Source organism: Chroicocephalus ridibundus, chromosome 4, assembly GCF_963924245.1.
Source record: "Chroicocephalus ridibundus chromosome 4, bChrRid1.1, whole genome shotgun sequence".
In the NCBI taxonomy this organism is placed as follows: Eukaryota; Metazoa; Chordata; class Aves; order Charadriiformes; family Laridae; genus Chroicocephalus; species Chroicocephalus ridibundus.
The window spans coordinates 80,873,002-80,899,292 of record NC_086287.1 but is presented as its reverse complement, the minus strand read 5'-3'; the positions used below and the strand labels follow the sequence as shown (position 1 = coordinate 80,899,292).

Sequence of the window (26,291 nt, the reverse complement as noted above, 5' to 3'; positions counted from 1 at the left end):
TTGTAAGGTGTCCTTACTACAGAACTTTACGGTCTTTAGAGGAGTGAAAAAAGTTCATTTGTAAAACAAGATGCTTGTGGTTTTATGAAATGCAAATTGGTCTGCCTTTGAATCCCCAAAGAATCCTTTACTGAAGCACAGATTTTGAAACTGCGTGTTCACACGTGTAGACATACTGTGTTCAGAGTTTGTAGATGAATTTAGAGATTCGTGAATAATCAGAATCTGGATGAAGAAGAAAGTAGGAGAGTAACAAATCATCAAAGCAAATGTGATTACTTATGTACATTCTTATCTTAGCGCTATTCAGTATATCTTGCTAGCATGATTAAGAGAACAGAGAGATTGTTTTCCATGAGGACAGTGGAAAAATATGTTTTGTTTAGCCTAGCAGAGGAAAAGCTGAGTATTTGTATGATAGCTCTGTATAATTAGAGTGTGCGTAAAGAGTAAGAAAAAACCTCTCTTGTCTGGAAAGCCAAATGACTGGATGCTAGTACTGGCACAAAAAGAAGCGTGGTTAGTTAAGTAGAAACTTAGTTGGAAATTGAAGTTTTTAATAATTAGAGAGGGTGACTTCTGGAACAGTGCCCCTAAGAGAATAGTATTCTATTTTTAGAAGAAATTTGATGAATTTATGAAAACTTATGGTATGGTATTGATGACAGTAATGAAACAAGTTCAGTGTTGAAAGTGTCTTCCAGTGGGATAGTGATATTGAGATTCATTATCAATGACAACGTATGAAGATACCTGTTCATTAACAAACTGCATTGAGTTTCCAAGAAGTTACCAACTGATAATACTTTTAAATGCTGTTAAATCTGTTTAAACGGTATCTCAGCTATGGGAATTTCTCTTAGTGTTTCAGGAAGTATCAAAAAGCTGAGAGAGAGATATAGTGTAAAATTACAGAATTTTACTAGGAAATGGATTTTGCTAAGGAGTAGATGTTGCCAGCATTGACATTGCAATAGCTGAAAAGCAGGTCATTTTTGTTGACTATGGAAGCCCTTTTCCAAAGCAGTACCTCAGGTGAACAGCCAAGTATTTGCGTTCTAACTGACTTGCAGTGAAATATTCACCATACGTTTTTGTTTGTCCTTAATGCAGGCATTGTTTTTCAAGAATTAATGGAAGAGTTTATAGCTTGAATGAGTTGTATAAATCATGATCACTAGTAGATAAAACTATCTAATTTTGGTTATATTTAAATACATTTGAAAATTCAAAATGTTTTCAACTTGATGTTGTGGTGCATTTTTCTATCAAAATTACCAGCTAGCAGACTATTACAAAGTAACCTAAATAAAACAAAGAACCAGTTAGTATCAGCAGGATATACTAACCTTTCTTCCCTTCCCCTTGAATAAATTGAATGTTCTGTTTACAGGGCTGCTCTTGGTCTGTTATATTTGTGGATTTTGATGCCCATAACCGTAACAGACAGACTCTCTGTTCATTGCTGCCTCGAGAGTCAAGGTCTCATGTAAGTAATTAAATGAAATTCACCTCAACAGAGTGTGGAGAAAATAAATGGATATGAACATAATTCTTAGTTCTGTGATGGCCATTACGTTCTGCTTAATAAAGATAGGAATGTGCTGGGAAGATATTAAATTTTTGCTTCTTAAATGTCACTGTGATGTATTTGTTCCTCTGAAGTGGAATTATGATAGCATTCTTTATTTTCTGAATATTTAGGTTAAAATGGTAGCCTGTTTGTAGCCTTCTAAACAATTTTAGAATAAAATTTAAAGTAATAGTGATCTGCAGTAGCTTAAGTAGAGTTTGAAGTCTTGGTGATGGTTTTTCTGTTTGCCTAGTTTCCACTATACACTCAGTGTCTGCATTTTTGAAACACTTTATTTTAGCTTTAATTTATTCTTTTGTCTGGAAAAGAAGCCTTTAAGGTTGGCTTTTCATAAATTGCTGTATATGGAGAATTTCTTGTTATTATAAGCTACTGTTACAAATAAGCGTTTCCTCAGTGAGTAAATCTAAGTGACATAAGTATAGATTAATCAGAACAAAAATCTATTTCATACTAGCATCAAAGGTAAACTCAGGTTTTGAAAATCAGTAATTTAAAATGAGTGATAATAGAGTTCTGCTTTTTTTGTTCATTCTGGCATATAATAGCATTTTTGTTCATGAAACAGACTATTAATCTTCAACATTAATGGTTTACTCATTGTGTAGAAGAATTATAGCACAGTTGTAATACTGGATAATTAAAATAAAAGGCACTGTCAGCTACTTCTTTATACTCTAATGGTCATTTAGAACTCTCTTGCTGTTTATTATTTGGTGGAGACTTGAAATGTTCCAACAGAAGCTGGTTTTGTAATTTACTTATGCTATAGAAGTGATCTTTGTGTCGTCTTTTTTTTTTTTTCCTTTTTTGGATTTACATCAATGATATTGGTAAAAACGTGGTATTCTAAATTTCTGCTGAATAACAGAAAGGAATAACAAAGCAGCACGTGACATAAGAATTAGAACTTAAAACTACTTTTTTGTGTTTCTGTAAGCTCACCGGTAGTGGTGATGCACTAGTTAGTAATTTTTCTTGTCTTTCTAATTCATTATAGTTGCACGTGTTTTTTGATAAATGCTACTCATGTTTTTCCTGAAATTATTCCCTTATCACCTTAATTGCAAATCAGACAGTCTTGTTTGTTACAGCACCTGAAGAACATTCCTGAAAAAGCTTTTCAGAAATGATGATTTAATCTTAGTTACTTCTCAGCATTCTCAAGCTTTATAAAATGTTTGTGATTCTTTTAGAGCATAGGGTACCCAAATGTTTGCATTTCCTCCAGGAATAACCTGGAGGATACTTTTTTGTTTCTAAAGCCACAAAGTTCTAGAATATATTCACTTATCCCTGCAGATTATCAACTGTAAAGTAGATCAGATTTTGAGTCAAATGAGTCCTCTTTTAAATCATATATCTGAATATTGGGCTTGTAGTTATCCTTATACATCTTCAGAAGTCTTATTTTGCACACTATTTTAATATATTAGTACTATGACTTTGATAAAGATAAGATTATGTTCTAAATATATATTTCACTTAGCAAGTTAAACAGTCTTTTTTTGTGCATCGAATAATTGTCAGAGATCTAATTAAATTTATAATGTGTTATTTCTCCCGCTCCTACAGAATACTGATGCGGCTCTTCTGCCCTGTCTCAGTTATCCTGCATTTGCTTTGGATGATGAGGTTTTGTTCAGTCAAACACTAGATAAAATTATTAGAAAATTGAAAGGAAAATATGGGTTTAAAAGATTTCTGAGAGATGGGTACAGAACAGCGCTGGAGGACAAAACACGACGTTATTATAAACCAGCAGAAATTAAGGTAAAGGAATAAGTGGCCTGTATAAAGACAAACTTTGTGTTTCTGAAATGTTTAGGCAGTACTTAAAAAAACCAAACTCAACACCAAAAACCAAAACAGAATCCCCCCCCAAAAAGAACAAAAGAAAAGAAAACAAAAATGGACCCCCTACCCGGTACTTGCAATTTGAATTGCACAATGATTCCTAATTGCTTCAAGTGAAGGAGATGCGTTTTGTAATTTGGCGTGTGCTGTTTTGAGAGATTGCTAAGTCAGCAAATTTGTCATTGATTTGTTTTGTAATGAGTGTGCTTCCATTTACATATGGGGTACAGCTGATTTCACATAACAGATAAGGAAGTTATTTATCATTTTATTTAATTTCACAGCTGACTACAGTCTGAGTGCATGGAAAACAATTTTGCTTTTGACCACAGTGTTTATCAGTAAAGGTTATCTCAATGAAAATTTATTTTTTTCTCCCCAATAGTTTTTCTGTGGCAAATAAAACAGATGATATAAATATTCTGCTTGAGAATGAGACACAGCATATGTAAAAGCACAGATAAAGTGCCCATAAAATTAAGAACCTGTAAGCTAAACAAAAAAATGATCTACTAAAATGTTTTTGCATTCCTGTTGTCTTTTGTTGTTTTGAAATTATTCAATAGGATATTCAAATACATTTCCTTAAATCAAAATGATGAAACGTCTGATCAATTTTCTTCTTTTCAGCTTTTTGATGGTATTGAGTGTGAATTCCCTCTGTTTTTTATTTTCATGATAATTGATGGTAAGTACAGCTTTACATTCCTGTTCTTTATAGGTGTTGGAGATGAGCCCTTAGAGGAAGGATAAAAAATTATTTTCCTTTCCTGACAAAATAAACCATAATGCAGTGACACTAAATATCTCATTTAGAGTTCTGCCTCATGGGTTAAAAAACCCCAAGCACCCAACCCCCCATATTTCAGCATTTTTAATGTGAACTGGTTTTAGATATAACTCAATACGGGTTTTTTGAAAGCTTAAATCCATGACATTCAGTCCTGCGTTGCCTTTTAAGCCTTGGAAACTTTCACGGTGTATCAGAACTTCATAGCAGCACGAGAGAAAAGGAAGTAGAGGAGAGGGCACACTGACAAACTGAATGTTGCAGCAGGTCTTTTCAAGTTGGGTGTTCTGTGGTAATTGAAACAGAATTCAGAAGAGAAGAAAGCAAACCAGAAAAGGCCTAGTTCCTATTTGAAATGCCTCTGCTTCCTGCCCATGTTTTTCCATGTAGCCAGTTAGTCTGATTTAAAAAAAAAAAAAAAAAAAAAAAACCAAACACCAAAAACCCCCAAAACAACAACAACAACAAAATACCACTGTCTAGACCTTGTCTTGGGGATACAATTGATGATAAAATACTGTGAGGGGTGGCTGACACACCGGCAGGCTGTGCGGCCATACAGAGAGACCTAGATAGGTTGGAGAGTTGGGCGGAGGGAAACCTTATGAAATTCAACAAGGGCAAGTGTAGGGTGCTGCACCTGGGGAGGAATAACCCCATGCACCAGGACAGGTTGGGGGCTGACCTGCTGGAGAGCAGCTCTGTGGAAAGAGACCTGGGAGTCCTGGTGGTCAACAGGATGACCATGAGCCAGCAATGTGCCCTTGTGGCCAAGAAGGCCAATGGCATCCTGGGCTGCATCAAGAAGAGTGTGGCAATCAGATCGAGGGAGGTCATCCTCCCCCTCTACTCTGCCTTGGTGAGGCCGCACCTGGAGTACTGTGTCCAGTTCTGGGCTCCCCGGTTCAAGAAGGACAGGGAACTGCCAGAAGAGGGTACAGCAAAGGGCTACCAAGATGATGAGGGGACTGGAGCACCTCTCTTATGAAGAAAGACTGAGGGATTTGGGTCTTTTTAGTCTGGAAAAAAGACGACTGAGGGGGGATCTTATCAATGCTTTTAAATACTTCAAGGGTGGGTCTTCACTGTGAGGGTGGCAGAGCACTGGCACAGGCTGCCCAGAGAGGTGGTGGAGTCTCCGTCTCTGGAGGCATTCCAAACCCGCCTGGACACGTTCTTGTGCACTTTGCTTTAAGTGACCCTGCTCTGGCAGGGGGTTGGACTAGATGATCTCCAGAGGTCCCTTCCAGCCCTGCCATTCCGTGATAGGAGACATACCAAAAAAGTTAACGGGATGATTTCAGGATGGAAGCTAAAACTCACATAGAACAGAAGTCTGAATAAGAAAATGAGTAAGAGTTACAGCCATGAAAAAAATTTGTAAATGGATGAAAATCTGGCCATCTGGGTTTTTTTTCCCTTTAGCGTGTGGAATAGTTTAATAGATTTTCAAATAAAGATGGTGAGGTGCATAGAAATCTGCTATCTGCTTAGACTCCTCTGTGGCCACCCACAGATTAAAATATTTTGTTTGAAGCTGTAATAAGGTTTCACAATTGATTTTTCTAAAGGAATGCTTGATGTTTTTCAAAGAGTGATGCCCAAAATTGAGGAGAAAGGCAGTGACATTTTAATGCTGCAGTTTTGGAAAGAACAAGAAAGATAATGCTCTTTAACTGAAGTTAGGAGAAGAATAAAGAAAGCTTTTTAATCTTCTTGTATTACGAAGAAAAAGTACAAGATGCATGCTTTGCACATACTGTCCTTGTCTTTTTTTCCATACCACAATTTCATCAAATAGAACAATTCTATTAGTAGATTTTGTGCACATAGCTCCAAATCCACAAGCTTCCTTAATGCAAAATTAGACTTAGACAGAGCGACTTAAACTGCAAAAAGACCATGAAATAGGAGGAGGAGTACATTACAGTTGACTGTCTTTATAATGAAAACATTGGGGAAAAAACCCAACCCTCAAGCTGCTACATTGTGAATACTGGGTCAGCTGAAAGCCCCTTTGCCCATCCAACACGCTTGCAGAGCACAAAGGAAAACCTTTTCAGCAAAGTATATTAAGCTGCTGAATATCTAGGTAACTCCTGGGAGCTGGATTTTGTTACCTGTATAACAGCGGGACAGTGCCCTGTTAAATATGGAGGGAGAGAGTCCTGTAAATCATAGAATCATGGCATGGTTCAGGTTGGAAGGGGCCTGCAAAGATCACCCTGTTCTGACCCCCTGCCATGGCAGGGACATCATAGTCCATAACCCACCAGTTTTGTTCGCATCAGCAAAATTTCTTGCATTGTTTCCTTTTTGAAAGATTAGCAGAACTATATTATATATTCACTTATATTTTCATTTATAAGAAACTAATTAGCTCATCAACTTTTCTGTTTTGTCAATAACAGCTTTTTAGGATTTTTAAGATATGGAAAGTTAAAATGGTTCTGGCAAGTAGGTACTACTGAATTAGTTGTGCATTTTCTAGCAGTATTAAGAACACTGTTTTATTTCTCATGGACGATGATCATTATTACCCAACTCTTATCTTCACTAGATGATTCTTAATATAAAAGCAATTGTATGATCACATAAATGCATCATTTTATCCTCTACAGCATCTGCCAATAAGACTAAATTACAAATAGTCGGAGTATCACATTGCTCTATGTCACGACTGTACTCAAGTGTTTTGTGTCACTTACATACACCCTTTTTTGTGTGCAAACTGTCATTGCATTTGTTTCTCTTGGCAAGTGATTTCATTCCTGTATATATACTTGGAATGAAAATGGAATGAACAATACTTGTCAAGCTTTGGGTTTGGGTACAGCACTGAAGAGCCATGGAAAGAAAGAAATCTCTATACAGTAGTCAGACTCCAGCTTTCTACTGCATTCTGGCTTTTCAGTAGAATAATTTGTTGGATATCCTTAAAATAACATAAAAGATAAGTTTTTGTGACTTTTTTTTATATACGTATATTGCCTAACAAAAAACATATCTAAACTTTTTCTAATATAGCTGGTTTGGTATATTTGTTCTCAGTGGATGAGTTTATGGTTTTCTTTTGTTTTATTTTTGCCTTTCAGAATTCACCCTTCTTAAGAATACAAAAAGGCTGCTTTAGTACTCATTTCCTTTTAGGATTTTTCTCAAAAGGAAATTGTTTAGGACTCTGGGTAGTAGATAAGCATCTATAGCTGTAGGAAAGGACTGAACTAAAATAAATCAATATGACTATTTTTTGTATAAGATAAATTTGAATAGCATTTTTGAAAGCTTTTTTACATTTCTGTTCGAATGTGAGGGATTATGGTAATTTTCTAGGATAAGGAGGGAAACATAACAGCTATTTTTCATAATATGGAAGAATATGGTAATTGAAAAGGAAAACCAGGGACAGAAATGAGTGAAAGATGTACAATGAAAAGTTTTCATCCCACTTGTTCCCCTTTAAATGTTAAAAAATGTTCTATTTTAAAAAGTCAGTGTAACTTGTCAAGTTCATCCACGTTTTCCTTGATGAACAGAAATGCTTTTGGTATTTTTGATGTGTCTTTTTATGGGAGAACTTTTGATGAAATGAACACTGGTCATATTAGTATTCATCTGGGATTCATTTGGGATGACTAAGTTCTGCTAGAAAAAAACATTTAAGGTACTGGTACTCCCAAATTAACAATTTCTCCCCAAAAGCAGCATCATAAAGAGTTGACCGTTCTGTTTAATATCGCAAGAAATGTCAGCAGGTCTGAATTCTCTATAATATGAAGATATAATACATATGTAACTTATCAATGTAAACATTCCATCTAAAAATCTTAGGAGGGGAATTTTTCAATTTACTACTTCAAATTCCTTTTGTATGTATTTATTGGGGTCTCTAGGCAACACTTCTAGATAGCTTGCTGCTCTGTCCTAAAGATTTAGAACCTGCTTGTTTGTCTCCAGACTGGCACACAACCTCTGCTTCTTCATTCTGCTCTTAATTTGGGAAGTTATTTACAGCTGGGTGTGCTGGTTGTCTGTCTCCAGTTCCTGAGCCTCTCTGAGTTCGCAGCTTTACTATCCCGTGTAACTTGCCATGGATTTCAGTGGCTGGTTCATGATCCCTGGGAGATTTACCTGTAGCAGTAAATGAGGATCTACAGTTTAGTCTTTTACTTTTCATGAACTATTTAGTGTGTAGGCACTACCCCATTGAAAAATAAACACTAGATTTTTTTTGTTTTCTTCTTCTTTTATGAACATTAAGCTCCCGGAAAAGTTATTTCTTCCATTAAATCAATTACTGTTTGGTTATTTTTAGGAGTTTTTAGAGGAAATCCTGCACAAGTAAAGGAATATCAAGATCTCCTGGATCCTTTGCTTCAACATACATCTGAAGGTATTATCTGATAATCATTCTTCTAAAACGCGGTATCTTTTTATTGACCTGAATTTTTTAAAATACTGAGATTCCTATTAATGGATATTGCAGTCAGAGCAAAGGAGAAGTAATAATATTGCCATGTTTCCTGATGGCAAAATACTAATACTAAAATAATCTCTTGCTTGTAGATACATTGCATCATAAAGTGTGATAATAAAAGTAATGTTAGCTGGAAAAATGCTACTCATACAAATGTAAGATTTACACTGTACCCAGTCGTTCCTCCCCTCCTTTGCCTGTGCTTCGTTATTTACAAAGTTCACTGTGACTTTGCAGGAAGATGTTAACGACCAACACTCAGATTCTTCCGATGTTCCACCTGGATACAGTAGGGAATTAATTGGGTCATTCACTGTCACTTAACTTTGCAATATTTTAAAAAATAATTTGGCATGTATATATATATACACACATATATATATATATGAGAGATTGCTTTTAGCTTACAGCAGTGAAAATGGCAATATGTTAATTTTAATATAAATGTTCTCTTACTTAAATTGTGCACTCCAGAATTTTAGTGGAACTGCAGACAAGACTATTGATGGCCTACAGGCACATCCATCCAAAATTCAGTTAAAAGAAAAAAAAAAGACCATAAGTTTGAGTGGGAGGAAAAAAAAGTCCTGAGAACAGAACAAGCTTCAATGTACTGACAATTTGATTTTAAAATGCAGCATCTTTAGTCACCTGTTCTTGACATCTGCGGTAGTTACACAAGTAGATGCAGAGTATTTTAGTCTGGCTTGTTCCTTGAACTTAGAATACTTGTTGAAGTGAACTAGTTTCTGTAAGAAATACAGACAATTCCTTAGCAAATTTTCAATACGTATCAAATTTTCTGACCTTGCTGATCAGAGCTTTTTTTCTGACTATTAATGACTATGTGAAGTTCCATGGACACTAAACTAATCTTGTGGTTCCTCTTGCTGAATGTCATCATGAATGTCTCGTCTTAAAATTTCTGGGTGTGTTTTGATACCTTACTCATTTGAATATTCTGTCTCTAATAACTTTCACTTTTCAATTTTTCTCAGCTTCTTGCTAGTAATTTTTTTGGGTCTCACTCAGTCACTGCAACTTTATTCTGTTCATCACCTGTTCTTTATCCAAATAAATTCAAAATTAAAGCAATACTAAGGTGAAATCTAATTTTGCAGAAAGCATACTAATTTGCTTTTGTATTGCCTATAATTAGGTCAATCATTTGTAATTCTTTTTCTAAATTCCTGACTCTTGTCCACTTAAAAAGTGTTGAAATAAAGGTGGTTAATCTACAATGATCATTATACCTGTGGCGTAATTCTAGATAGATGTGCTATATTCCAATGAAGACGACATGCCATTTTGTTTCATGATGTTTCAAAATTAAAATGTCTGTTTTAACTTGTTTTTGCATACGTGCAAAAAATTATCTTTTTCATTTAATTAAATGTTTGACTACTTTTGGCTAAGAAAAAGTTGTCTGATACTGAGCTGGTGTTAAATGCAGGGAAACGCCCCCACGTGTTTCACTCTGATGCAGCTGTCATTCATTTGATTATGGTTTGTTATCTGTACTGCGTTTTGCTTTAGGTGAGAAATATTCTACTTTTCTTTTTGCACAGTAAGGTGCGCACAGACCATGTATGCGTTCTGGGAAGAAATCCTGTGGAAATGTTTGGTGAAGAATAAAGTAGTTTAATATTGCCCGGGGTTTCCTACAGTGTGGTTTTGAGAGATAGCAATGAATGACAACAGTCTTTCTGTTCAATTAAATTGTTGGTAGGGTATAATTTTCTGTTTTGAATCCACTTCAGCTTTATTAGGGGACTACAATCAAATAATAAGGGAATTGGAATTTATTTACTTACTGTACTTGTTTTAAAACTCTGTAGGGTGTCCTGTTGTACCCAAGTATTACTACGTGCCAGCGGATTTTGTTGACCTGGAAAAGAAGAACCCTGGCAGTCAGAAACGGTTTCCCAGTAACAGTGGACGCGATGGAAAGTTTTTCCTATGGGGACAGGCAGTCTACATCATTGCAAAACTCCTGGGTAAGAGGCTGAGGAAATTCTAGCAGGTTTTGACTTGTCCAAAGTGAAGGATTTTGTCTTGTTAATGTTTTTCATGAATCTGAACAAACACATTTGCTTGAGGTTTGAACAGACTATGGGTGGCACGTGTCCTCTGCTTCGGTACATATGTGACAGGCAAAAATTGCTTTTCATTCTATATGTTAAAATTTTATGCTGCATGCAACATACTATGAAGTTTACTGGAATATTTTATAGAATACTGAAAATCTTCTAAACATGATAGGTTTCTTTTTCTGGTTTTCTGACTTAATTCCTTTCATTCATGACAAAATGTATTAACATGATGATTTCTGGAGTAACTGTGTCAGCTGCACCTGTACGGTGATGTTCGTAAGTGATCTGTAGCATTTAATTCAAATTATTTACTGTTTTAAGCAAGACAAGTTTAAACTTTGAATAGTTGCAGTCTCAGATAAAGTTAATATTTTCTTCAGTCCGTGTTATTTTTACCCTTTAAAATAGGAGGCACTAGATGAACATTTGAGAGTGCCTTTCAAAGTTTGGCCATTGAAGGTTGTTATGGTGAATTTCAGTCACGAATGAATTCCTGGTCTCATTTGAGACGATTCAAAGGCTAATGCAAAAACAGTTGTTAACCCAGAAAAGTCTTTGCAGTTAAGATTTTTTTTCTTAATATTTCTTTTAGGAGAAAGATATATTACTTTATTTTAACATGCTCAGCATTTACCTAGTAGTCAGTAGACTGAGTTCTAAAAACCTTTTTTTCTGTGAACACTGTAAAGGGAAACAGGCTGTTGGTTGTAAAAATGAGAAACATTGAAGGGGAGTTTAAAAATTCCAGACTTGGCAAGGACAGTGGATGTCTCTTTAGGTATGGAAGAACAGAGCCCGTCTGGTGCTGCACCTGTTCTTCACTTTCACTCTCGTCCTTCCATAATTCCTTTCTTAGCCAATACTGGAAAGTATATGCAGGCAAGCTCACCTTTAATGAAAAAAATTTTAATTTAACCTCTTAGTATTAGCCAAGTAATCCTCAAACATGCGTGCAGGAGTACTGTAGTAATTCTGCTAGTATTCAGCTTGTACTAATGTTTGTGTATTTCTCTACCTGCAGAATGCTGGTTAAAGAAATTGTATTGCTTGTTTGCTAAATGCTGTTTGAGTACCATAACTTTCCTTTGTTTTGTTTCAATTCTTTCCTTTGCTGAACATTCTTACACACTATTTCTTTTAATAATTGTGCTAAATCTCTTTTTGAAATGTTCTCATTAGTAACTGTTTCCTCTTTTGTTTTAAAAATTTCTGTCCACTGTATTCACTACTTTTCATTCCTCTCTGCTTATTTTCAAAATATTTTTTTTTTCCTTTTCTCTCATAGTCTTTGCAAATACGGTCTGGAAATTTAATCACAAAGCTAAATCTATTCACCAGTGATTGTTGTATCAGGAACTCCATTTAGTCATACTAATTTATAATTAGTGCATTTAATTTTGTTCCTTTCTGGGTGAAAACCTACCTGAATAACAATCTTGTCCTTGGTGAAAGTCTTTGTGTGTGTGTTACTTTGCTTGTTGGTGGTTGCTAATTAAGCGGAAGCCTGATTTATAGAATCGTAGAACAGTTTGGGTCGGAGGGGACCTTAAAGATCATCTCGTTCCACCCCCCTGCCCTGGGTAGGGACACCTCCCGCTGGACCAGGTTGCTCAAAGCCCCATATGGGGCTTGGACACCTCCAGGGATGGGGCTCCAAACACTTCCATTTCTGTGAAAGTACTCATTTCCCATTTCATCATCCATTCCAGAAATTATTGTGTTGCCTCAAGGGTAGCAATTAATTTGTGTTTGCTCAGCCTAGGCGAGCTTACAATACAACCTCTTCCAGATCCTGCCTCTGTCTGTGGGCCTGGTGTCTGCCTGCTGAGATCCAAACTTTTCTAAATGCAGCAGGATGAAACTGAATCAATTCTTACCCATCTCGCTGCCTCCCACAGAGGGCCAGACAGAAGTAGTGAAATCAGAATTTTGATCCTACTGATAAAGGCTCTGAACAACAGAGACAATGAAAGCGTCTGCCTGCGGCTGTTGGGAGTCACTACATACCCACGCAACTGAAAAAATTGTTTATGAAGAAAAAAATCATGCATTTTGCAGTGATTCAATTTTTCATAGAATTTCTTTCTTGCCCTGGTTGAGGCGGTTTGTAAAGCCTTTATGATATATCAGGTCCTGTTTTAGCGCACAGGAAAGGAATGCCAGGTGTTCAGCTGTTTTATCCAACTGACAATTCACTCGGTTTAGGCTTTCATTTAGTAGTGCTCTTAGCTTTCCTGTCCTCTTCCTTGTAATTTTTATATCTTCTCTGTGGACTCGGTGCTGTCTAGAACAAAGTAAAGAGTTTTTAGCAATATTTTTTACAGTAAAGACCAAATGGATTAAATGTTGTCAGCTGTTGCTGATGCAAATAATGAGTTAACAAACAAAACTCTGCACTTGCATCCCAGTATGCTTGTATTTGTGATAATAGTGATGCATATTCACTGACATTCCTCTTTTAAATAAAACTGTAAATATTGAAAGTTAGCTTAAATTATATGTTAGTCTATTGGTATAGTTGGTTTAAATATGAAATTATTCTGACTATATATTTTAATCACTGAGCAATGGAAATCCATGTAAAAAACAGTGGCAATAGAACACGTATTCTAGAAACCGCTCTTGCTTTTAAGAACTATGAGGCAGAGTCCATTGATCTTGTAATCTGTTTGATAGCATCAGCATGACTACAAATGATTTAAGTGACTTCCATGCCTTTAGCCAGCATGAGAAGTCTGACTGTGTGGACTGGAGCTTAGATGACTGTTTTCCTTAAAATGTATTTTGCTAACTCATGTGTTGGCATATTTATAAATTTTCCATGGTAATTTTTCACAATCTAGTTTCTCTTTTTGTTTTGGGTTTTTTTTTTCTTTTTTTCTTTTTTTAACATAACCACCTGTACGTGCACCATGACTCAGCGGGTCAGTAGTGCAGAGCAGAGGGACAGGGTCCTTCCCTGGCCGGAGTCCAGCAGAAGCCTGGAGACAGGAGGTGGCCGCAGTAACTTGTAGCTGCGAGCCACTGGCATCACTCCCGGCACCAGCAGCTCCAGAACTGCCTGGACGGTGTCCTTCGCTGGCCACCCAGGCACTGTCTTTCCACTGCACCGTCCATTCTGCTCTCTCTTCTTTCTGGTTAAGCTTGAGCCAGGACATATTTTGAGTTTATGAACTGCTGTCTTAATGTACTACATGCTGAAATTCAGAAATGTTTTTCTTACCAAGACAGCGTTGGTTTTCTGTTGTAGTTGAATTAAAGCTAATGGAGTCATGAGTTATTTCTCTTTTAGATTCATAGCTGACTTCCTAGTGTAGGGCTTTTAAAGGATATGTGCAAAATTGTTGACATATATAAGAGAAATGAAGATGCACTGTGACATTCTCTGTAGCAGAAATTAAATAGTGATGTAGCAGAAATTAAATAGTGATTCACAGAATCACAGAATGGTCGGGGTTGGAAGGGACCTCTGGAGATCATCTAGTCCAACCCCCTGCCAGAGCAGGGTCACCCAGAGCAGGCTGCACAGGAACGCGTCCAGGCGGGTTTTGACTGGATGTGGTTTCATGTCAGAATGAGATTTTGATAGGACAATGCTTATTTGAAGGGCATAACAGCTCACAGTAGATTGTGAACCTCTAGTCAAGGCATTTTTTGAAACTTCTTAATAGTATACTTTTATTGGAGTACTTAGTATTTTTTTTTTCAGGGGAGAAGGTTAAAATAATGGAATTTTAGGTTTGGGTTGGGTTGTTTTGGTTTTTTTTTTCATGTAAAGAAGTCCATGTAGAAATTGCTAGGTTTCAAATATATTTAATTGAGGTTTTTAACAATTCTTCTTGAGCTATTGTATTGAGAGTTATCTTTGATATCCCTTGCCCCTTTCAGCATTATAGTGGTGTGATTACCTCGAGATAGAGGCTGTCTGCTTTTCTTCAAAGCTAAACAATTTTTGACGGTAACCACCGAGTTTCTGGTTAAAGCTCTAGAATAATTCCATGGTTGTGGATTGAGGGCTTTTTATATGACTTGTGAAGTCTGTTGTCTGCATATATTCTTTTAACAAATCTCTGTGAAAAAATAAAGGATTGTTTTTATATACTAAAGTATTATAATTAGCTATAGCAAGAACGATGCTTGAGTCATTAAAGTTGTTATGGTTTTGTCATTTTGATCTGTAAATCATTGATCTAAATCAGATTATTGCAGAACTGACTACATAAAATAGGTTTGCATGCTTCCTTCACAAAAGCTGCAGAAATTACTGAAGTAACTTTGTATTTTTATTATTGTTTACTTTCAGCTGACAAATTAGTAAGTCCTAAAGATCTGGACCCTGTTGGGCGTTATGTACCTCCACAAGATCAGCGGAACGTTAGCATGAGATTTTCGAATCAGGTAAGCATAAGCTTAGTATTAAAATATTTTTACTGAGAAATTGTCATCTACGTGTTATATACAGCCTCTTAATATTACAGTTAAAGTGTTAGGAAATTATTAAATGTACGTACATTTTCTTAGCTGATAGAAGATTGCTTTCAAGAGGATGATTATAACATCTGCAGTTTTGGGGCCACGGTGCACGTTTGCCTTCAAATTAAGTGGTGCAATCGAAATGATACAGAAAATGTGAGTTGAAATAGCTGCTAATAGACAGGTGTGATTCTTTGAGTGTTAAGGTATGTCAGGAAGGCAAGAATGAGCCTGCCGTATTTTATTCCTTCAAATTAATTACCACTTCAGTGTATTAATATGTTTTGCATTTAAAGCTCCTAAGAGCTACAAGGATCAGGTTCTGTTTTGGTGTGCACGGTATATCCACGTGCTCCTGTATTTGGCTTAAACACACAGCAGGAATGAGAGCCCAGGGGTGGGCAATGCGTGAAACGTCATCATTCAAATCTGCAGTAGACAGGATAACAAGACAGAAGCATGGCCTGTATGTAGGGGACTTCTTTTATTAGAGAGGGAAGAACTGTATGTGTGGAAATGAGTAGCCAAGAAATGTTTTTCAGCCTTTTTATTTCTTGGTATAAGGAATATGTATTTGGAAAGTTCCTTGTGAATTTGTTATTGAAGCATAAAATACAAAGTACTTATTTTAAGATTTATTCCAAGATCAGAAGTGAACAAGGTTTTTCTTGTTCTATTCAAGTGGTGCTTAAAACCTCTGTTTCTTACTATTTCTTGTAACTGAGGTAATCCAAGCGCCTGGGTATTGTCTCATTCATAAGGAGACTTTCATTGTTCACAGTGCAACACTTCTGCCCTGTTCGTAGGAGATAATGAAACCTCAGTGACTTCACTTCTTCCCGGTTTCTTACTTTGTTCTTACATCATGGAATTATGAATGCTACAGAAATTGTGAGCTGCCGAGAGCATGTGCTTTTTTAGGAGTGCCATTAGAAGAAGCCTCTATTGAGTCAGCGTTGCATGCAGCCCATCAAAATTCTTTATTCTTTGATTCTTGAAACCAGTAACTTTTAATATGCCACAGATGAACACTTTGAAGAAGATGATAGTTTCTTCTAAAGACACTGCGTGACTCAGCAGGAAATGTTCTAGTAGAAAAGCATTTTTACTATTTTTTGAGGTACCCATTATATGATAGGGAATTTCCAGATGATCAGAGAGAAATAGCCTCTGCCCTGAGAGCTTCCCAAAAGAGATAATAAATAATGCCACAATAATTTATTTTCTCATAACTTACTCCCTAGTGGCCACTTTGCAGATCAATGAAGAACTTAGTTAGTAAAATGCAATTACCCAATAAAATTCAGCAATATAACAGAGACTCTAAAAGCTCAACAGTGTTGAAAGAATTGAAAAGAACTTAAACGGCTAGGTTTTGATGTTTTGCTTCATCTGCAAATGATGAAAAAAAACCCAAAACCCCAAGCTTTGTCACTGGGCAAATCAGACTAGACGGTTTGTCATTGTCAAGTGCTTAAACATGTCCTTTCATCATTCAACAGTTGTCTAGGCTCGAATTATTTGAAAGACCAATTGTGCTCTTCTCAACTTGGTGGAGCTGATGCTTGTTAATCTTTCCCTTCAAAGGCTGTCTTTAGCTGCTTAAATTTGCTAAAACTTTGGCAGAAGTTTCCCATATTTGGCATCAGTAATGTTTAGAGAGATGTATCATATTGGATGATTTGTTTTGTAATGATAATTAAAAGCATATTCTTTCTTCTATTTCTCTTAGTGCAGTCGTCTACCACAGATAACACAATTCTGAAATTGTAAAATGTTATTTTAGAATTTAAGGTACATGTGTGTCCATATTGTATTTAATGTAAAAAATCTGGTGTGTTGGTAGCAGTGACCATAAACCATTCAGCAGTATTTAGATGCTTCCAGAAGCAGATGTGTTTTGTAACAATTCAGTAGTAGTTCTGTAGCAGCGAGGTGGATTATTTGGGTTACGTACAATTTCTTCTGTTGCGCCCTAGTTCTGTTTTCCTCATCTCGCTCCATGTGCTTGGAAAGCCCAGTAGGTACCATTTTAATCGGTGTTCTTCAATATTGTGCCCACTTTCTCACATGTTCAGAATGAATGGATTTTTTTCAGAGTTCTGAGATTTCCTGGGATTGTGGGCAGCCAGGCACATAGTGATAGCATCTGTCCAGTGAGAGTGCAGCAAAAGACTAATATTGAGCTGCTTTCTCTGCTTGTGCCAGGAATGGATGCAGGGGTTTTTCCCTTTATCCGGCCTCCAACAGTTAATAACCTTGTTAAAAACTACATTTCTTTTTTTATCCTCATTTTTGGAGAGGAAGAACAACTAATTTGATCCGTCTTTTATCTTGGTCTTCTGAAACCACTGGGGTATATTTATCATGTGCACAGCATGCAGAATATCGTTGAAACGGATCCTTCTGGCCACTATTTAATATGAAAATGCGAGGCAGAAGGGGGAGCCGAGGGTGGGGGGGTCTGTTGCAGTGTCTTGGGGAGATGGTGATTGATGTTGTGCAAACAACACCTTATCTTGCGTTATTAGACAAAAGTGAAATTGAAGACATTAAATGGAACTTTTAACAATGACAAGATCTATTCAGTGGAATATTTAGGAGTTTAATGCTTTTCCATTTTTTTTTTTTAATACATAGCAAATGCTATATATCATGATCATTACTGAAGAGAGTGACATACTTTTGCATGCGTATTATAGCTGTTATTTTGATCTGTTTTTCTAGAGCACTATTTATGATCCTCCAGGCCTTGACATGTTAAATGACAATGAAAGTAACTTTCTGTTTAATGTTACAGCAATTCTGTAGTTGTACAGCAATTATAGTTATATTTTTCCACAATACTTTTGAAAGTCTATCTATTTTTCACACGGCTCTTGTGCTGTGCCAGTTGTGCTGCAGATGCATTTGCTTAATTATGGCCAGTGTTCGGACCACCACATCCTGGCTGCTATAAATGAGCCGTGGCATTGGGGCTCTCTGTGTACGACAGGCATTAATTAGTGCTGGTGTCGCAGAAGGACGTACCTCAGTGGAGATGCAGGACGCACAGATTTATGTACAACTTACAGTCTATGCGAACACAGTCCCACTCAGTGTGTCATTAATACAGGAATAACTAATCTGAGCCTTAACTTGAAGACTTCTCCCCATGTTAGATCACAGCCTGTCTGTAAATCAGTACAGTCTTGGAGGAGGTTCTCTCCTTTTCAGGGGGAGGGGGTGTCTTTGCTTTTCGTTTGATAAACACAATACGCTGATTACAGTAGAGAACTGGTTTGAGTTTTCTTACTGTTTGTATAAATGGAATTGATAGCATGATAAACTTACTCTGAGGAGGAAAATCTTTTAATGTTACTTGAACTTCTGACTGCTTAATCTGGTCTCTTTGTGGACATACTTTTATCACACACTTATTTCACATCACAAAGCCACCAAAATTTTTAGCGAAAATGTAAAGCTGAAAGACTTTGGGAAAATGTTATCAAGAATTTCTTCTGCAAATCTGTAAGATCTGACTTGATACCAAGGCTCACAGATGCCTGAACGCGCAAGCGTTCACTCTGAACTTTCTGTTCCAAATCAATATGTCTATCCATCTCTCTTCTCAGAAAATGCTGTATTTTTATATAATCAATTGATAGAAGATGTATTTAACTTTAATCGTTCACATTCTGGCAGTTTCTAGGCAAAAGTAGAAAAAAAGCATTTTAGGACTGAAAATGTGTGCTGCTTTTAGTTTTGTTGATTTTACAGTCATTGAATGCCAGAGAAGAAATGAACAAGGCATAACTCAGACGTCTCATTTTTTAGCAGTAATACCTGCTGCCAGGGAAAAGAAAGGTGAATGGCCTTGTCAAGACTCAGGGAGCCGGGTCAATGATTTCATCCAACATGTTCAATTCATTCCTATGTGCATGGTTTCCTGATGCAAAATACTAGTATGTATTTCAAACGTGAAGTATCTGTGTTATAAAGAATGCAAGGAAATGCTGTTATCTGCTGTACAACGTAATATATCTTTCATATAACTGTAAAGAGTAGCTGTCTGATCAAAATATTTCAAAGTAAAGGGCTGAAATCATCAGTTCGTTATTTCAAAGTGAATATTATCGGTTACCTAAATAGCTGAGTTATTTCACTCTTTACAAAAAACTGTATCAAAACATTATGTCATATCGGGCATAAAGGAAATACATAGATTATGTTAATTCTGAATTTTTGTTTGAAGCAAAATATTTTTCCTACTTTTTTTTTTAAAATCTAACAAAACAACCAAAAACTCATCAAAACAAACAGTGGAAATAATTACCAGAAACCTATTTATTATTAATTCTCCAAAATGCATCTTGCAAAGTAGTATTGGTAGAAGTGTCTTCCCAAAGTTTTGAGATTTACAAGTTGTAGTCCTGTGGTGTTCTTTCAATTTGTTCACACAGTAAGAAAAAGCAATGCAGAGAGCGGTGTCTGTCATACTCGTGAATTGTTTAAACAGACATTGTCCCTATTCATGGTATATCTAACACAATATTTCGTTAGTAAGTGCTAATAAATATTTTTTCATTACTTTCTAGGGTCCTTTAGAAAATGATTTGGTAGTACATGTGGCCCTGATAGCGGAAAGTCAGCGGTATGTATTTACTTTTCATAAGAACGTATGTATTAGGGAAGTGTTGAACAGCAGACATCTTAAATTTGCAAAAAGTATTTAAGGAATTGTAGAATATAATATTGCTACTTGGGTATCTGCTGCCAAGATAATTTTTAAAACTAAGACTATTCTGTAATTTGTCATTAAATTTGTGATTATTTCATTCGTAGCCTACAAGTTTTTCTGAACACGTATGGAATCCAAACTCAGACCCCCCAGCAGGTGGAACCAATTCAGATATGGGCCCAAAAAGAACTTGTCAAAGTAAGGAATTTTGCATTTAAAATTATTTATCTACCTATACTTTTTTTTTTAACTTTAGGAATTTATGTCAAGCTATTAGACTTGCATATCCTTAAGGTTGTTATCTACCTTTTTGTGTTATTCTAATTCAATTGCAAGATACGCTGACGCTGGTCAGTTATACATGCCTAGTTAGAGCTTTCAGTGAAACACCGAAGCCCACATGTTCTGTATTATCTGCTTAGGCTTATTACCTCAGCCACTTTCAAAGAATAATGAATTAATAATAAAACTTTAATGATAATAATAGCACAGTAGACTAAGTGAAACTTGATGGAGAAGCAAGCATATGAGCAATAGTCAAGGAAATGGATTAAGGCAGCAGGCATAAACCATCATATAATTTCATACTGTAGCCCCTCTAAGAGGCATTATTCAGTCTTCTGCAACTGTTTTTTTTAGGAGTCGCTTAAGCTGACTATAGTCGGCTACAGTCCAGGAAGTTTGGTGTTTAAATCCTTTTTGGTTTACCCCATTAACTCAGCACATTTAAAAATCTATGGTCAAAACCCACTGGCATGAAGGACATCTTCAGAGTCCCCTTCACCCTCTCTGGAGGCGTCAGGTTTTCCTCTCCCCATAGAGGCAAGCAGTAGGGCGCTCCTACCGGAGTACCAGCTCCTTTCGCTTAAAGGCTGCTCCTCTCAGCCCTTACCGCCACCGAGCCTCGCTGATGATGCCAGCTCAGGTGCATCTGTCCAGGTAGCTGTCAACCCCATGTGAGGCCAGCAGTTGAAGATGAATGGCATCTACAGGCCACACCAGTCCATGTCAGCATCTCTTAGCACTGCCGTGGCCTCTTTTTTGTGCAGTCATTTTTAGTAATTTGTAGATAGCACTTGGCTACATTGAGTATGTGCTTCAAGTTGTCCACTGCTGTTTGTCCTGGAAATCTATTTAAATACAAGAGACTCTGACAAATGCTGCTCTGAATGATAAATCTCTGATACACCTGGACCCTTCCTCTGAAAAATAACCTTGAAAATAGTCCCCACAGTACATAAAGAAGCCGTAAGAAGCTGCAGGAAACTGTCAGACAAGTAAGCTGATCTAAGGATGTGCACTCGATGTATTTCATACTTCACCACCTGAAGTTTGATGGTGGATCAGGTCAGCCCTGAGCTGGTCAGGCAGTTGGACTGGATGATCGTTGTAGGTCCCTTCCAACTGAAACAGTCTTTTCTATTCTATTCTAATAGGGTACATAAAGCGCTTGTCTAACTTTGAATTACACAGATGGTCTCAAACAAAAGTGATGAGTTCTGAATGTCTGGGGAAAGTATAATGAACGTATTTAGTTTGTCAATCCTGAAGTTCCAGTTTTGGAACAAATCACTATGCGAGCGTCTCCCTCTGCTATCGGGATCACATGGCTGATGCCATTATTGGTGTCAGAAGTCTGCAGGACACAGAAAAAACTAAAAACAAAACCAGAGACTACAGCAACATATTTCAGGCTTCCCTGAAAGTTTGTGAGGCTAACTGATGCACCAAAACCTTGCTAGCTTATTCAGAAAAATGCTTACCCCAAATAATGACTGCCGCTAACACCTGAGAAGTACTTAAATGGAGAGGAAAGAAATATCCCTGTTTGCATTCAGCCTTGTTCATGTCTCAGCCCATTTTTGCTCACTAGTTTTCTTGATAATGTATTTCAAAATGGATTCTCTCTGACTGTATTTGTCCTGAAATTCTGTACCTGAAATTTTAGTTTAACAAGTAGATTATAGAAGTATATATTGTCTCTCTCACTCTTCCATCACTTCTTTGGTGTCTCTGACAAAAAGATGAGACCTTCGTTAAATGTTATTATTATCAATTAAATTCCTAGCTATGACAAGTTTTGTGTTAGGATTTATTTTTCAAAAGCTGGTGAGACATCTGGTAATTGTGACATTTTCTTTATACTCATGATGGGTACGTACATCTGCCTCATCATAATTTACTCTTAAAAAGAATGTCATGAAAATATTAAATCACCTGATGCAGAACTTCTTCCTAGCTGTAACCGTAAAGCTACAGTAATGAAAGTGTTTGGGGCATTATGAGAACTGAGGCGTGATCTCCAGGCTTGTGCAAAAAACCAATACAAACCAAACAGCCAACAAACAAAAACCCCTGGTACTGTTTGTCATCCTTTGTGGGACGGGGAAGCTAATGCTGCAACCATTATTTTTGGGAAAAGTGTGTTGATCCATAAGAACACGGATCTCAATATTTGCTATTCCGATGCTGTCAATTCTCAGTGTTTAATTAGAAACTTTTGAACTGGTCTAGCGGCACGTGATAACAGTTTAGAGTTATAAATACGCTCGTGTCCAAACTAGTAGTGTAAAAAGAAACAAATGGGTGAGGGGAAGACATGGACTCAGGAAGATGAGGGACTGAAGTAGGACTGGAGGTTGTTTAAATAGATCCACGAAGTCAAGGGGGAGAGTGAAAACAGAAAGAGGAGGAAAACAAGAAAATGGGACAAGGCGCACGCAGTATCTAGGGGCAATGTACGTATGTAGTGGGAGCACAGTACAGGAGAGCAGCAGAACACTCCACACGCACGGGCTGATACCAGGTACAAGAAGACAGAACCAGATGGTGTCGAAGACCACTCCAGTTTGGTTCACCCTCATCAATCAACCCAACAGTCCAGTCTGCTTTCACAGCTGTTTCTTGCTATTGGCAGCTTTAATATTCCGGATACTGAAGGGCATTTTAATCTGAAAAAACCTGCTTGAGGCTTGTACGAGACTGTACTTTTGCTCTGATCCTCTGGTGCTGAATCTGAGCTGACGTTTTGATTGTAACAGATCAAGATGGAAAGCCATCACTAAAGATGGAACTGCTTTAGTAGACTGTAGAGTAACATGAGGCCTCAGGCTAAAGAAAGAGGTGTCAAGGAAAGAGACAATATTACAATACTGCTGGAGTTCTGGTTTTGTTTAAAAAAAATTATTTTGTGTTTAGGAAAATGAAGGTCCTTTTAGCGTTAAATTATAATGTCAACTGCCACTCTTCTAGTCTCCGTTATTTACTACAGGAAGGGGCTCAACATTCTTTTGTGTTTGTTGTGTATGTCTCCATTCCTTTCCCACTTGAGTGTGGATGAACAGGTGATGTAGGTAATTTTTGTTTATTTTCTTTTTTAAACAGTTCTTGGTATTAATGCAGAAACAGGCAGTATCAGGAAGGCCCCAAGACAACGGCAGTAAAAGGCTATTGAGTGTAACATTTGTTCAAACATTCACTTTCATTTGCTTCTGAATTATCTTCCTTTTAACATAAAGAAAGATTAGGAAAATGTTCCGAATTCTGAATGTTCTGAAATTTTAGTCATAGTGGGTTCCTTACCTAAAACAGCCCAAATAAGGAAAAAATGACAGCTTTCAGTCTGGTTTAACTGATACATTTATACTGTTTTCCTCACAGCTTACTTTGTTTTTTCTTTTTTTTTTTTTAACTGTTTTTATTCTTATGTACTGTAATAAATGTAGATTATTTCTTTAATATGCAAGTCTTACAAAATCAGTTGAAGTAATACTAGGCATACATAATTTAACTCAAATAAGAATCAAACAATGAATAATGAGATAATTCCCTCTTGCTGGTGTTGTTGATGCATTAATTTTGCAGGCCTTTACTAAAATTAGAATAAAGTACTTTAAAGGGTTCCTATGTTACTGTTTTATCTTTGTATCCATGTCGGAAAAGCATTACAGGAGGCAAAAGTGGTCAGACAATAAATGCAAATGATCCTTTCAAAAATGATCCTTTCAAGAAATTATTTCAATGAGCAATTTGAAGATTTGATAAATATTTTCATTATATGGACTAGAAAAATAATAGGAGTAAGAAGGTAAAAATAAGACCTAATATAGGAAACAACAAGTTTTAGTTGAATTTTGAAACTGTGCAGATAGGTGGGACTCTGGTGCTTTGCCCAAGCTGCACCCGTGGGTCCTAATCACAGCACCAGGATCTGCCCCGCGCTCCTGCTTACCCTTAACGGAGGCACCTCTCTCTTAACGTAAATGACATGATTACACCGTATCTGCAGCAGAGCCGCTGGCCTGCCAGCCGTGGGGCGAGTTGCGCCGGGCACAATGGCCGACTGCCCGGGAGCCGGCTGCTCGCGTCTTGTGTTTTAATTCAGTCGCATGTTTGACTTCTCTTTGCTGGAAAGATAAATTTCTCAAAACCTAATGTTCTCTCAATTGATTAATAGTGGTTACATGGATGCTTAAAATAAAGGGAAAAAAACACAATAGAAATAATGACCACATTATGAATCTGAATCTTGCTTTCTAATTAAAGCGTAATGCACACAGTTTTCTATGTGAGACCTGGTAGGAGCAAAAGAAAGACTTTTATCTATAGGTTTCTCTCAGTTTTCATGATTCTTTCTCACAGGCATACTTCCATTTGGGAGTCAATGACAAACTGGGATTATCTGGAAGACCGGACAGGCCTATAGGATGCCTTGGAACATCAAAGGTTATTGCAAAAAACATTTATATTCTTGTTATTGATGTATATTTCAGATAAACATCGAATTAGTCTCTGAATTACTTTAAATAGAATTGAAATATAATTATAGTTCATACATATATCTTACTTTAAAGTCCTTGTAATGTATTTTGCTGTTGTGAAGCGTGTATGCTCTGTCTTACTATGGAACTGTCGTACGTTTCCTAGACATCCAATTCCAGTAATACTTGGCCAAAACAGGCTGAGTGGTGATGAAGTGAACTGCTTTCACTGACATAGAATCTAGAGCTTCACGCCTAATAAAACCCAAAGTACCTAAAATTAGATAAGTAGGTTTTACCTTAAATATTTTTTTTAATTCAACTGTTCTACATTATTACTTTATAGGTTCCAAATACCCTTTTTCCCCTTTTAGCTACTTCCGTGCTTCAAATATTTTAAAGAAAAGATTAAGGGAAGCTTTTTCTCTCAACAGATTTATCGAATACTAGGAAAGACTGTGGTTTGCTACTCGATCATTTTTGATCTAAGTGATTTCTACATGTCTCAGGACGTTATGATGTTGATTGATGACATTAAGGTATTTATCTGTAACTTTTCCTTTGAGAAACTGACAAAAACAGAGTTTCTAGAAGAAACTGTGAAGTCTGATAAGATAGAAAATTGAAAGGGGAACACTTTATAGTGTGTATTCTTCTAATATAAGAATAAACTTGCTGGAGAGTGTACTAAGATGAATATCCTGTCAGCCCAGGAGCAGTTCTAGTGACTACCTCTGTCTGACAAAACAACTCGCCCACCAGTGACTGGGAATGCTGTAGTGCAGCAAGCAAATTATCCTGTTTCTTGGGGAGAATAAATGTTCCTGGCGGAAAAGAGGAATGAGGCCCGTCTGTTTAAGGGAAATACGAAAGCCTCAGCTGGAGAAAACAGTACCTGACTTTGCCCAAATAGTAAAAATTGCCATCCTTGCCTAAGGCCGGCAGCCGTGCCGAGCTCACCTGGCCAGTCCTCTGCTTCAGCAGCTACTTCCAGTGGCTGGAAGGGGCAGTGGCTGTTCCATGCTGGGGGCTGTGACTCAAGCCCTGGATCCCCCTGTGCGCTCCCTAGGGCATTACCCGGAGTTCAGTGGACCACGCTCTCTCTAATGGCTTCGTCTGTGACCACTACATACGCTAGGAGTATTTTCAGAAAACTTGTGAAATAGCGGTGCTCGAAAGCAGCTTATATTTGTTGAAGAAATCTGTTACTGGTTTATTAGCTGTGTTTTTTTTAATCTGTTGGGTTTTTTAGAGATGTTATTTTAAGATAGTTCTGTTAATATCTGTGTACTGTGTATTCTGGTTTATTCTGGTTTATTGTGCTTGTGAGTTTTTGTTTGTTTGTTTGTGACTGACTTTATTTCTTGCCTAGAATGCACTGCAGTTCATTAAGCAGTACTGGAAAATGCACGGTCGCCCACTGTTCGTTGTACTTATTCGTGAAGACAATATAAGGTAGAGAGAGATAAAAGCACCATTTGCAGTGTGGTATTTACCTAATTGCAGGATTAATGGAGCTCTGTTTCA

At 36.9% G+C, this 26,291-nt stretch overlaps 1 protein-coding gene across 6 annotated transcripts in view; it reads left to right on the top strand.

The window, feature by feature from the left end:
• PHKB (phosphorylase kinase regulatory subunit beta) overlaps nt 1-26,291 on the top strand; it is an 83,178-nt gene that overhangs the window by 33,647 nt on the left and 23,240 nt on the right. For all 6 annotated transcript variants that reach the window (XM_063334431.1, XM_063334432.1, XM_063334435.1 and 3 more), the window contains 11 exons: nt 1,394-1,489; nt 3,170-3,367; nt 4,082-4,139; nt 8,557-8,634; nt 10,557-10,715; nt 15,115-15,209; nt 19,862-19,917; nt 20,109-20,202; nt 24,646-24,729; nt 25,199-25,303; nt 26,137-26,219. In XM_063334431.1, coding sequence (XP_063190501.1) covers nt 1,394-1,489; nt 3,170-3,367; nt 4,082-4,139; nt 8,557-8,634; nt 10,557-10,715; nt 15,115-15,209; nt 19,862-19,917; nt 20,109-20,202; nt 24,646-24,729; nt 25,199-25,303; nt 26,137-26,219 — 1,106 coding nt within the window. The remainder of the gene's footprint in view (nt 1-1,393; nt 1,490-3,169; nt 3,368-4,081; nt 4,140-8,556; nt 8,635-10,556; nt 10,716-15,114; nt 15,210-19,861; nt 19,918-20,108; nt 20,203-24,645; nt 24,730-25,198; nt 25,304-26,136; nt 26,220-26,291) is intronic.